The following is a 13,212-nucleotide window of genomic DNA, read 5'->3' on the forward strand; positions in this document are numbered from 1 at the left end:
GTGGGCCTCTCACTGCTGTGGCCTCTCCCGCTGCGGAGCACAGGCTCCAGACGCGCAGGCTCAGCGGTCATGGCTCACGGGCCCAGCCGCTCCGCGGCATGTGGGATCCTCCCAGACCGGGGCACGAACCGGTGTCCCCTGCATCGGCAGGCGGACTCTCAACCACTGCGCCACCAGGGAAGCCCTGGAAGTTATACTTTTTATACATATGATTTTCATGGCCCCCCAAGAAATTTTAATATGGTTAATTTATCAGAATTTAAAGTCAACCAGAATCTTTTCCATCTTCATTAATAATATAGGCATTTTAGGGCACTTTATTTACAATCACCCCTCCCAACTTATTTGCAATTGTCATCATACACTGTAGTTTTAATTTGTTTTTATAACTTTGCAATACATTATTTACCATGAATATTTCTTTAGATTTACTCATATATGAGCTAATTATTCTCTTTTTATCTCAGATTTCCTTCTTGGCTCATTTTCCTTATACCTGAAGTATGTCTTTTAAAATTTATTTTATTGAGCATCTGTTAGTAGCAAACTCAGTTTTTGTGTGTCAGAAAATGGCTTTCTTCTTCCCTATTTTTGAAGGATTTTTTAAATTGAGTATACATATAAAAGTTGATATTTTCTCTCAGATATTGAAGATATTATTTCATGGTCCTCTGCATTCCATTATTGCCATTGGAAAATCCACTGTTATTCTAATTATCATTAAATTTTAGGTAGTCTATCTTTTCTCTCTGACTGCTGTAAGATCTCCTTTGTCTTTGGCTTTCTGTGGTTCCACTATGATATGTCTAAATGTGAATATTTTTGTATTTATCCTGCTTTGGATAGGTTGACTTCCTTAATCTGAGGATTGGTGTCTTTCATCAATATGGGAACATTTTCAGTCATTATATATTCAAATATTGCTTTTGTCTAATCCTCTTTCTATCATTTCCATTTGGAATTCTAAGATATTAGACACTCCCTCTCATTTTTACATGTCTCTCAACCTCTTTCTTTCATATTTTTGTCTTTGTCTTCCTGGGGTAATGTTGAATAATTTCTTCAGCTCTGTTTTCCAGTTTACTCAATTTTTTTTCCTTTAACAATATCCATCTAGCTGTTTAATTCATCCATTAAGCTTTCAATTCACATTTTTATATTTCTCATGTTTGAAATTCTATTTTTATACTAATATGACTGGTCTTTTTATAGTCCCTTGCTTCTTACTCATAATTTCAATCTCTTTTTATTTATTTAAATGTATTATACAACTTATTTGATATCCTACTTCTGATAGATTCAATACTTGAAGACTTTGTAGATCACATTTGGCTATCTAATGCTTCTGCTGGTGTTTGCTCTTGGTTCTTTCTTTTTCCCTTGTCTGGTTCATGATTTAAAAAAAAAAAAAAAAAACTGAACTCACATTCCTTGGAACTCTAGCTGTGAGAAGTTTTGTGGCTTGGGTTAAAGGGGTTTTTCCCAGAGAGGATTCACGTACACTTTTGCAGATGCCTAAGAACTTCTAACAGCTTTAAGTTAAATTCTCCTCTCAAGATTTTCTGAACCACGAAGTATTTTGATTTTGAATGATAGATCCAAGGGAGGGATTCACAGAAGAGAATTTTTCCTTTCCTCCTAGCACAAGATTGAGACAGGCGATTTTCACTCTAATGATGAAAATGTGGGTGGGAGTATTTCTAGCCCATCTTTATACTCAGATAATGGGCCTTTGCAGTTCCAGCTTTATGGGAGGTAAAGGGTAGGGAATATTTTACTAGATTCTTAATGCTGGTCAAGCCTTAGGCTTTGTATCCTGTCCTCTGTATACTCCATGAAACTGGGAAATCACAAACTTCAAATCATCACGTTCTTCAAATATAATGGACTCAGGCTTTCTCTGATTCCTACTTTCACTTAGGTTTTGGTGTCTGTGTTGATTTCCTTGGGTTGTTATAACAAAGCACAGCAAACTGGATCACCTAAAACTACAAAAAATGTATTCACTCACAGTTCTGAAGGCTAGAAGTCTGAAATCAAGTATTTGTAGGCCATGCTCTCCCCAGAGCCTCTAGGGGAGGATCCTTCCTTGCCTCTTCCAGCTTCTGGTAGCCCCAGGCATTCTGTGGTTTGTGGCATCGTAACTCCAATCTCTGTCTCCATCTTCACATGATTATCTTCCCTCTGTGTCTGTCTGTGCCCAGATTTTCCTTCTCTTATAAGGACACTAGTTATATTGGATTAGGGCCCACCCTAATGCAGTATGACCTCATCTTAACCTGATTATATCTGCAAAGATCCTATTTCCAAATAAGATCATATTCACAGGTACAGGGGGTTAGAATTTCAACATATTTTAAAGGGGACTCAACTGAACAGATAACAGTTTCTAACAACTTCTTAATTCCTTGCCAGCTCTTGAATACTTTCTTAAATATTCTAGTATTTTATAGCCATCATCTGTATAATCTGCCTCCTATTCAATGTCAGCTCTTACTTCTCACGCTTTTCATTCTGCTTGCCCACAGCAGTTCTTCTTTTCCCCACTGAGTTGTGGACTTATAAACCGGGGGGGGAAAAAAAGGCTTATTAGAATTGAGTGCAAAATAAGAATAAGGCTTTAAATGAGGACTCAGTAGACACAACTGTGAGTAAAGTAGAAGAAAATTACTGCATGGACATTGTAATGCTCTTTTGGGAATGCTCAAAGGACTTTTATCCCTAGGTCACTGTGGTATATCTAGCTAGCGAGGCTTTTGAATCATAAAGATCTGGGGTTGAATCTTTTCTCTACCTCTTATAAGTCATATGACCTTGAGAACATATTATGTAAGCTCTTTATTTCACAATTTTCTCATCTGAAAAAAGGAGTATTACGATAACAGCTACTTTTTAGGGTGTTTTGTAGATGGATTATATAAGTACAGTGCCAGAGCAGGTAATGAATAATTGTGCAAACAGCTCTATTTCTGTGTTCCAAATGGGTAAGGACTTTGAATAAGTTGCCTCTAAATGAATGAGGGGAGGAAAGCAATGTCTCTCATTTTTACATATAATCCTGGAGAGTAACCGAAGGGAGATCCTAGATGGAGAAAGTGAGGCACTGAGATGTTAACTCATAAACATGAAAGAAAAACACTAATAACCACACAAAATGTGAACGTCTGTTTTGAAGATGGCTGGAGGTTCTGTATCCCTTTAGCGGGGACCTGGAATTGAAATTCAAATTAACTAGCCCCTCCCTCTGTCCTCAGCTCTGCCAGCCAACAAGTTGTTGGGTCCCTGCTTTAAGAGCCACCTTTCCTTCAACTCCATGATACTTCACCTCTGTCAAAGGGGAGGGAAGAGACAGAGGAAAAAAAGCCAGGCAACATTTTATACTGTATTTTACACCCCAAGCATCAAATCCCCAAATTTTAAACAAGTATTTGAAAGCCTCACCCAGGCCCACACTCCAGAGCAGCTTTATAATCTAGGCAAGGAAAAGCCAGGAGCCTCCCACCACTCCGTGATTGACGCACATACGTGCTGGAAGCACAGTTCACAAATCTAATGCCTTTCTCCATTCCTAGACATTTTTACCCAGAGAACATAAGTGACTGGAGGCGGTCCTGCCCGCTCAGCCAATTCCCAGCAGCGGCTCCTAGTAAAAAATATTATGTTTGGGGGCAAGCATTTATCCAGGAACGTGCGGAAATGAGATGGTGAGGATGCAAATGGTGAATAAATGACCAGTGTAGGGAGAGCGGAGACGCGAGGGTGATTATGCGGCCTCTGTCCTCTATGAATATATTAGTTCCCCAATAAGCCCACGCAGCTTGACTGTCTCCAAAGAGATTTCTCTGGGTTTCAGTGAAAACAGGTGTCTGGAAGCGTTTCCTAAGCTCGGCTTCAGGCAGCCTGCTCCTGCCGCCAGACCTCAAAGCCCTAGTATTAAGTCTGGGTGACAAGTCAGGCCCACACTGCCTGCCAGGCTATTGGAGGTATTGTGAGATGCTCATTGGAGGTGCCCAGTCTCCCCTCAGGGCAGGGCGAGGACTGTCCAGGGCCAGCTGACTGCCCAGTGGGTTGGAGATAGGAAGTAAGGAGGGTGCACTCAAGCTGGAGTCCTCGAGAGGACACCAAAGATTAGGAACAAGAGATGCCAGATACAGACACTAAGGCGAAAGGGGCAAGAATGGGGTCACTAGTGGGAACAAGGCAGATACTGGGTGGACTGCATGGGGGGCAGGCAGCGAGGGGGAACATCTCAGATGATTGCCATGAACACCAGCAGGTACAAGGGCTGGCCAGGGGCTGGCGAGCCCGTAGTGCATGGTGTGCCAGGCTGCTTAAAGAGCCCTGTGGAGAGGACCGTGGGGGCCATTGTGAGGACAAGCACAGCTTGCATGTTTGTTTCTTCATGAGGCTAGGACCACAGCCTAGACAGAGGGGTGGGCTTCCCTGTAGTGGACGAGGTCCTTCCTCGTATCCATGATCACATTTCTGTCACCTGCCAAGGGACCTAATGTGTCCCTCAGTCATAGGGATGGGGTTCCTTTTGGAGTTATCTTTGCATGGGCCGAGGGAAAGGGGCCAGAGCCTTGGAAATGTTCCTGTAGGATGAGAGATTAAATTGTACCTGGTGTGGATTCACACCGCACGTTGATAACTGCAAAGGGCCCTGTACCTTGGGGCAGGACGGCAGATGTCTCTGGAAAGTAGTATGAGGCATGTACGGGCCTGAGGGTCTGACCAACACGTGGTGGGTCAGAAACCCACATGGAGTGAGCCTGGCTGTGTTTTGCTGTTTATTCCCCGTGGGTTTATTTCTCTGGAGCCCTCTCTTGACAAAGTCTTTAGGAAGGCTCTGTTGGCCACTGTGGAGGAGATGGAGAATAACAGAGTGAGAAATCCCAAAGGGAGGTGACAGTATAAGAAAGTGACTCTGAGGGTCCCTCCTGCTCAGCAGCCCCTTCCTGGAGCACCCCTTTGCTCATCCCTGAGAAGTCTGTGTTTGATTTTAGCCAAGATGTCACCCTTGATTTGGGAGCTCAAATCTCCCATGTCCCCACCCCAGCCAAAGTAGTTTCTGATGTTCTTTTCTTCCTGAAAATTCTATAGTTCCCTACCTGTGTCTCTATCCCATCCCCACCAGCCCTGATCACATACACATGGACCAAGGTTAGGCACTGGACGTCCAGAATCAGTCCACCACCTTCAACCCTGAGCCGCATTTCTCCACTCCTGGACTCATTCACCCTCTGGGGAGCTGAGCCACGCCCTATGGGTGGGAAACCCTGCTCACCCTGATCCCGAGCTCGACGTTCTCGCCTCCGTAGACCTCCATGCCTTCATCCAGTAAGCCGATCTCCTGGAAGTATTGCCGGTCCACAATGAAGCAGCCAATGAGTGCAGGGCTCCTGCAGGGCATGGGGACATGGCCAGTGGTTAGCAGAGGGGCTGTCTCATGGGGGCCGCCAGAGCAGTAAGAGCAGTGCTGCCTTCCTGCCAGGAGGATCTGGTCCTCTCCCTTCGTTTGCTGCCAGAACTGGTGTGGGCCTTGCTCTCCGAGTGGCCCTCCTGGGTCCACCCTCACCAGCTATTCCAGGGAGGTTGTTTCAGCAGGGCAGTGGGAGACAGCTTGTGTCCTGGGACCAGCCATCACTTCTGGTGGTGCTTGCATGTATGTCAGCCCAGAGAAGTAGTGCTCAGCCTACCAGTCTACACTGCGTGACTGTATCTCTGGCTGCCCTGACCCCTGCACTCTGAACTGCATAGCCAGTTTTTGTTTCTACCCAGGCACCCACACCAACTTTCCCACCCTTCACCTTGGTCCCTTTAGAGAGACGAGTTGGGGCTTTGGATAGCATGGTAAATCATTTGGATTTTATCTGTAGGTAAATGAGCGTCAAAGAAGAATTTTAAGCAGACAGTGGTATAAGCAGATCTGTGTTTGGAAAAAGAATACTCAGGCAGCTGTGGGGTGATTGAGATTGGAGGAGATTGGGTAGAAATCGAGGAATCCAGTTGGGAAGCTTGTTGCTATATCCAGATGGGCAATGATGAAGACCTGGACCAGAGTACCAGGACCGGAGACAGAGATTATTTAAAGACATATTTTGAGGTAAAAGCAGCAGAACTTTGAAACATATGAACGATGAAGATGAGAGAAGGGGAGGAATCTGGATGCCAGCTGGTGTTCTGCTTGGGTGATGGTGGAGTGGGGACCACCCATCAATAGGGGGGATAGAGAAGAAGCTGGTTTCAGAAGGAAGAGGGAGTCCATGCTGGGAAAACTGATCTTAAAGTGACTGTGAGTCACTAGGGGGAGATATCTAACCGGCAGGGCCTAGCTAGCTGGTCTGGATTGGAATTCAGCAGGGATCTTAGGCTGGAGCAACACGTCAACAGCTTGTGGGTCCAGAAGCTGGAAGGCCTTTCCTTAGCAAGTGTAAGCGCGGGATTCATGGCTGTGTACAGACATCCGATGCAGAACGTCACGAGGAGAGATTAACATTAGGTGAATCAGCACGAGCACATGTGGGCTGCTTCTCTGCTGAAAGCATCATCTTACACAAATTACTTTGAATTGTTCCACTGCACGCTGCTACCGCTTCTAGCCCCTGCGTAGCATTTTATCAGCTGGTGGCTGAGGAATTGGAGGGAAAGAAAAGGAGAAATGAAGAATCCTTAGTGATGAGAAAACTGTCACTCAAATGCAAATGGACCCATCTTTGAAATTGTAATCTCATCAAGGTGGAGAAACAGCCATTTTGCAGGCCATTTCTTTGGAGAATGCTGATGCAGGAGGCTGCTTGGGCAGAGACTGGTGCCTTGGGGTCCCTGCCCCTCCTGCTTTCAAATTACAGCCTTTTATTCTGAATGGGCTCAGTTTCCACAGACCGCAGGCATCCAGGACAGTCAATCCACCTCAAGCCACTGTTCCTTTAGGCTGAGTTCCTACTCTGGTGGGGGGGACGTGTGACCTGGCTTTAGAGGTGAGTGCTAGGGGAAAGGTTCCCCATTCTGCCTGTGCATCTCTGAAAGAAGTTCCCTAGACTCTCTGAGCCTCTGATTCCAGATCTATGAAACAGAGTCAACTATAACCTCACAAGTGTTAAATTAAATAATGTAAAGCACTTGAAAACCTCTGGGACATAACCGGTACTCAAAAGATCATTTTAAAAGATGCACTTGCACATTGAAGAAGCCCAGACAATCCCCCCTCTAAATGCATGGTGGTTTTAAAACATCAGCCCTGCAGAGTGGACTCTCCGCCTTTTCCTTGATGTTACTGAAATGTGTTTTGTTTTGTTTAACATCTTTATTGGAGTATAATTGCTTTACAGTGGTGTGTTAGTTTCTGCTTTATAACAAAGTGAATCAGTTATACATAAACATATATCCCCATATCTCAAATGTTGAGCAGGGCAGGGCATTCTGGGATACAGAGTAGGGGGCCTTCCCTAAACGGCCAAACCCAGTCAGGGAAAGAACAGAATCTAAAACAGTACTCTAAGAAGAGCACAGGTCCCCTCAGTCTTCATTATTTATTAACTGCCTAGGGTATTAAGTGGACCTACTCAGCCTGAAAGTGTTTCTGATTTATATCTTCTGATTCCCAAAAGGGTTAGAAATAGCTTGCAAGAGAATGTAAAATACATTGAAAAAAATAGATAAATGTCTGAAAAGACTAAAATTCCACCAAAAATTAGAGGCTGGTTAGAATGCATGTGTCTTCTTTCATGATTCTTAAAGTGGACCCACAAAGTTGACCCTGAGCTTCCTGGTGGCCAAGGTGAAAATGAACACATATGGTCTTAGAAGTAAGATTTATAGTTCCCATGTAGAAATGTCATACTAATTCCTCAGGAATAGCAGTCCTTTCAGTTTGAAAGAAATTTCTCATGTCAGTCTTCTTAAAGGGGTCACTTTGGAATGTAGCAGACAACAATCTTAAAGCCATCCCTTTAGAACGTAACAGAAGATATCTCTGGGCTCCTTTTACAGCTTACATCATGTGGGGGTAAAGCACTAAAGTGCAGCTCCAAGGTGGGCAAGATACACTTGTATAACCCACAGCTTTCTGTGGGCTGTCTTCATCCAGGTATAAACCAAGAATGTTCTTTCAAAATCTTCCACTAATATAATTTCTCTCAGTTAGGATTTTTGATAAAAATTAGGTCATGGAATATTTGAGGCTGAGATGATATTCTCTGTCAAGGACCTAGAATGTGGGTCTACTGACTAAGTCTAGGCTGATACATTTAGTGATGCCCGGAACAGAAGCAGCTAATACCAGTGCAGTCTACTGCAAGACCGCTCATTGTGTTATGGCATATTTCCCTCCAATAGCAGTCAACAGACCTGGGGGTAGAATTCAGCCACAACAGTTCCGAGCTCAACAGTGGGTGCCTAGGAGGATGACACTAGGTACGGAATCTAGCTGCTCTGGGTTTGGATCCTGGCTGCACTGGCTGGAGCCTTTGGCAGGGTCATTCCCCTTTGTCAGTCTTTCTTTCCTCAACTTGTAAAACTGGAATGACACAATGAGTGAGCTGTCATCGGGTTATGATGAAGAGCAGATGAGACCATGTGTGTAAAAGGCCCTTGTACACAGCGACCTCCTGGCAAATATTTAACCACGTAAGTGTGGCAGAGGCCTAACAGACAGGTGACAGAGACAACCGCAGGAAAGCTAGGTGGGGTTCTCTTCCATCCTGTTTTTTTTTTTTTAAAGAAGATGTTGGGGATAGGAGTTTATTAATTTATTTTTTTTATTTTTGCTGTGTTGGGTCTTCATTTCTGTGTGACGGCTTTCTCTAGTTGTGGCAAGCAGAGGCCACTCTTCATCGCGGTGTGTGGGCCTCTCACCATCGCAGCCTCTCTTGTTGCGGAGCACAGGCTCCAGACGCGCGGGCTCAGTAGTTGTGACTCACAGGCCCAGTTGCTCTGCGGCATGTGGGATCCTCCCAGACCAGGGCTCGAACCCATGTCCCCTGCATTAGCAGGCAGATTCTCAACCACTGCGCCACCAGGGAAGCCCTTCTATCCTGTTTTAAACATGAATACAGTTTTTTCCTTCTGGCAAGGAAAAATGCCATCTCAGATAGTAATCTCTCACTTTCAATTAAATTTTTCGTAATCTTTCTCCCTCACGTAACACAAAGCAACAACAGTTTCTAATCTCTTCTTTCATTCCAGGAACTGTCCCCTAGGCCACCTTCTGATGCCATCTGTGTGGCATCAGAAGGGAGCATGAAGGCACCTGATCTGTGATTAGCCAGATAGAAATAAAGGCTGGCAGGGATGGCTGTTTCAGGAGTCCTGACCCATAAAATAGAGGCCACGTAGACCTCTCCACCCCTCCGGCCTCATTGCCTGGGGCTCCCCCCTCACTGTCCTCCTTCCTTCCAGTCCCTTTGAACTTCCTCTGTGTCCATGAACTCACTCTGCTCCTTTGAATATGAGTGTCCCTGCCCCAACCTTGCAATCTCCTACTTGCCCTTAAGAAAAAACAAATGCGAATGCTACAGGCTCCGAAAAGGATTCTCCCCAATTTTCATGCACTTTCCACCAGCATGGGGAATAATTTGTGATCCCACTTATTTTATTCCAATTGTTTTCTCTGCTTTCACTATACTCCAGGCTTTTGGGGGCAGGAATCGAGTCTTGATCACTCTGTATCCCCAGCACAGCAGTTGGTGCCCAGCAAGTGTCCCAGAGCGATGTGCTGAAATGAGTAACTCTGAGGCTCTGAATGGATTCTGGGTGCCACAGCTCTTTTAAAAGGGATCGTCAAAGGCTGTAAGCTGTGACTGAAGGTCACTTGCCGATGCAGCTGGAGTTTGGGAAACAAGGGTCAGGCTGGGAGGGGAGCCCTTGCCTGGAAGACAAGACAGAGAGACCCCCAGGTAAGAATTCTTTACCTGATAGGGGCCGTGGAGTTCTCCAGTTTCCACCAGGCCTTAGGGGGGTTTAGGTAGCGGCACCACAGCTCCCAGTCAAAGCCCTGAGCGGCCAGCGGGTACTCTTCTATCTCAAAGTTGTCGTATTTGATGTTGTCAAAGGATGGCGAGATGATCCGTTTCCGGTTCTCCTTAATGCGGGTGAGCACGGGTTCAGCCCTGGACAGGGGAGAGGGAGAGAGGGGAAACTGGCACCATCTAAAGCTCCTTCCCCCACAGAAGAAGGAAGGAACTCCTGGCCGTCTCCTCCAGGGCAGAGCTGCTCTGCCTCCTGGGAAAGAGTCCCTATTCCATCTCCCACCCCCATGCTTCCGGGCTAGCAAGAGGCCTGACCCCTCCTTCAGCATGTCCCAGGCTGAGCTGACAGATTCTTAGTGCCTCAGATCCTGGTGTCTGCTTGATTTCCTTTTTTCCATTAGAAAAAAAAGAAATCAAGACTTAAGAAAGAAGAAAGGAACAGATCTGAGGTTCCACGGGAAGCTTTCAACTTGGGCTTTGATTTTGCTAAAATGCAGCGCATCAACCAGGAGGAAAAGGCAGGTGAGGACGGCAGAGACACGGAGGTGAGAACAAACCTACTTCCACCCGTTGTGTGACGCTGCTTCGGTCCTTCCAGACATGCCACCCGCACCCCACGCGTCCCCACTGCCCAAGGAGAGTGGGGGGATCGGGCTTCCACGCAGCCCGGAACCCCTGGGGGCACGAGGCGAGTAAAATGTTTGCAGACAGGAATGATAAGCTTCTCATTAAAAATGCATTTGTTGCACAACTGTTTATCCAAATCAGCTTGAAATAGCAAGTGTCTCTCTCCTCTTCTGGCCATAAATCCAGTGAAAATGCTTTTTAAATAGTCACAAATGGCAAGCAGTGACTTCACCTATAAAAAATGGCTGCATTACAGCCTTAATTCGGGCCTGCTATGGAAAAGTATGCCTCCACCCAGTTCTGCCGTGTGCATGCTCGCTGCCCCTTCCTGCTAAAGGGCCCACCTCACCCCACTCCAGGGAGGCAGAGGGTGGCACCTGGAGTCTAGGGTGGGGAACAGCAGACCCCAGTACCATCACGCATAGTGGTTACGGTGGTACCCTCGGCCATCCCCAGCACCTGGGACCCCCTAAGCCCAGGCTCTCTGCAAAGCCACACACAGTGGGCCATAGGACGTCCTCCAGCCTGCAGGGATGCTGGCGTCAGGTACCCTGTACCTGCCTGGCTGAAGCCACTGGGGCCTTGCCCCACCTAGCACCTGAGCAGCCCTGGACAGAGAAGGAAAGATTTTCTAGACCTAGTTTTACCAGTAGAAAGAATCTGAGGTTCTGTGCTACCTCTGGCCTGGCATCTGGGGGATCCCAGGGCACCTGTGACAACGTCAAGTCACCCTGGCTCCCTTTGCCCCCTCGGTCCTGTTCCTGTCTTTGGGGTTGGGCTTCTGCCTTGTGTCTGGTCCAGCTCTCCATTTCCCGGGGGTCGCATCCTGGTCCTTAGCTGGGCTGGAACTCTCGCTTTGCCCTTAGCATTTATCCCTCTCTCCCATCACGTCTCCTAGAGGACCACACCAGCGTGAGTCACACCTGATGCCACCAACACTTGAGACACTGTGTGTTGACCTGTTGATCCCTGACCCTTCCCTACCTTGAAGGGCCAGCCCTGTGGCCTGGTCACCCGTACACCCAGATCTCTCCTCTCCCCCATCGTGACTGCGATCTCAGCAGGCTTTGCACCCATTTGAGCCACAGCCCCTGGAACACATTGGGACTCATCCTCCTCAGCTCCCGAGGGCACTTACCAGCCCACGTTGAACTCCACATGGGCATCAAAGAGTGCCACTACGGGGGCAGTGGCGGCCCTCCAACCACTGACCCTGGAGCGGATAAGGCCTTCCTGCTTGCTGTGCCGCACGACCTTGATGAAGCCTGGCTTCTGGCCGTTCACCTTGTCCACATACTCTGACAGCTTCTCCTTCAGCTCCTCTGTGAGGGAGAAAATGCACCGTTAGCACACTGAGGGCTGGGGCAATCAACACATTCACACTTTCAGGGTGAGCTGACCCCCAGAGACAGGCAAGAGGAGCCAGTCCCTGCCCCAGGTCTTCCTTGGCATTTCCGAGCTCAGCTTTGAAGGGAAAAATAGAGGCAAAGGACCTGAACCAAGATGGCGGAGTAGAAGGACGTGCTCTCACTCCCTCTTGTGAGAACACCAGAATCACAACTAGCTGCTGGACAATCATCGACAGGAAGACACTGGAACTCACCAAAAAAGATACCCCATGTCCAAAGACAAAGGAGAAGCCACAATGAGACGGTAGGAGGGGCGCAATCACAGTAAAATCGAATCCCATAACTGCTGGGTGGGTGACTCACAGACCGGAGAACACTTATACCACAGAAGTCCACCCACTGTAGTGAAGGCTCTGAGCCCCACGTCAGGCTTCCCAACCTGGGGGTCGGGCAATGGGAGGAGGAATTCCTAGAGAATCAGACTTTGAAGCCTAGTGGGATTTGATGCAGGACTTCAACAGGACTGGAGGAAACAGAGATTCCACTCTTGGAGGGCACACACAAACTAGTGTGAGCATTGGGACCCAGGGGAAGGAGCAGTGACCCCAGGGGAGACTGAACCAGACCTACTTGCTAGTGTTGGAGCGTCTCCTGCAGAGGCAGGGGGTGGCTGTGGCTCACCGTGCAGACAAGGACACTGGCAGCAGAAGTTCTGGGAAGTACTCCGTGGCGTGAGCCCTCCCAGAGTCTGCCATGAGCCCCACCAAAGAGCCTGTAGGCTCCAGTGTTGGGTTGCCTCAGGCTAAACAACAAACAGGGAGGGAACCCAGCCCCACCCATCAGCAGTCAAGCGGATTAAAGTTTTACTGAGCTCTGCCCACCAGAGCAACAACCAGCTCTACCCACCACCAGTCCCTCCCATCAGGAAGCTTGCACAAGCCTCTTAGATAGCCTCATCCACCAGAGGGCAGACAGCAGAAGCAAGAAGAACTACAATCCTGCAGCCTGTGGAACAAGAACCACATTCACAGAAAGATAGACAAGATGAAAAGGCAGAGGGCTATGTACCAGATGAAGGAAAAAGATAAAAACCCAGAAAAACAACTAAATGAAGTGGAGATAGGCAACCTTCCAGAAAAAGAATTCAGAATAATGATAGTGAAGATGATCCAGGACCTCGGAAAAAGAATGGAGGCAAAGATCGAGAAGATGCAAGAAATGTTTAACAAAGACCTAGAAGAATTAAGGAACAAACAAACAGAGATGAA

At 47.1% G+C, this 13,212-nt stretch overlaps 1 protein-coding gene across 1 annotated transcript in view; it reads right to left on the reverse strand.

Annotated features, from left to right (window-relative positions):
• The window catches only part of GALNT18 (polypeptide N-acetylgalactosaminyltransferase 18), a 359,182-nt gene that overhangs the window by 108,688 nt on the left and 237,282 nt on the right, over positions 1 to 13,212 (reverse strand). The window contains exons 4-6 of the mRNA XM_082659572.1: positions 11,734 to 11,917; positions 9,912 to 10,109; positions 5,288 to 5,402 (exon numbers count right to left, since the gene is read on the reverse strand). Of these exons, the coding sequence (XP_082515698.1) occupies positions 5,288 to 5,402; positions 9,912 to 10,109; positions 11,734 to 11,917 (497 nt within the window). The remainder of the gene's footprint in view (positions 1 to 5,287; positions 5,403 to 9,911; positions 10,110 to 11,733; positions 11,918 to 13,212) is intronic.

Source organism: Grampus griseus (assembly GCF_964374135.1).
Source record: "Grampus griseus genome assembly, chromosome: 8".
In the NCBI taxonomy this organism is placed as follows: domain Eukaryota; kingdom Metazoa; phylum Chordata; class Mammalia; order Artiodactyla; family Delphinidae; genus Grampus; species Grampus griseus.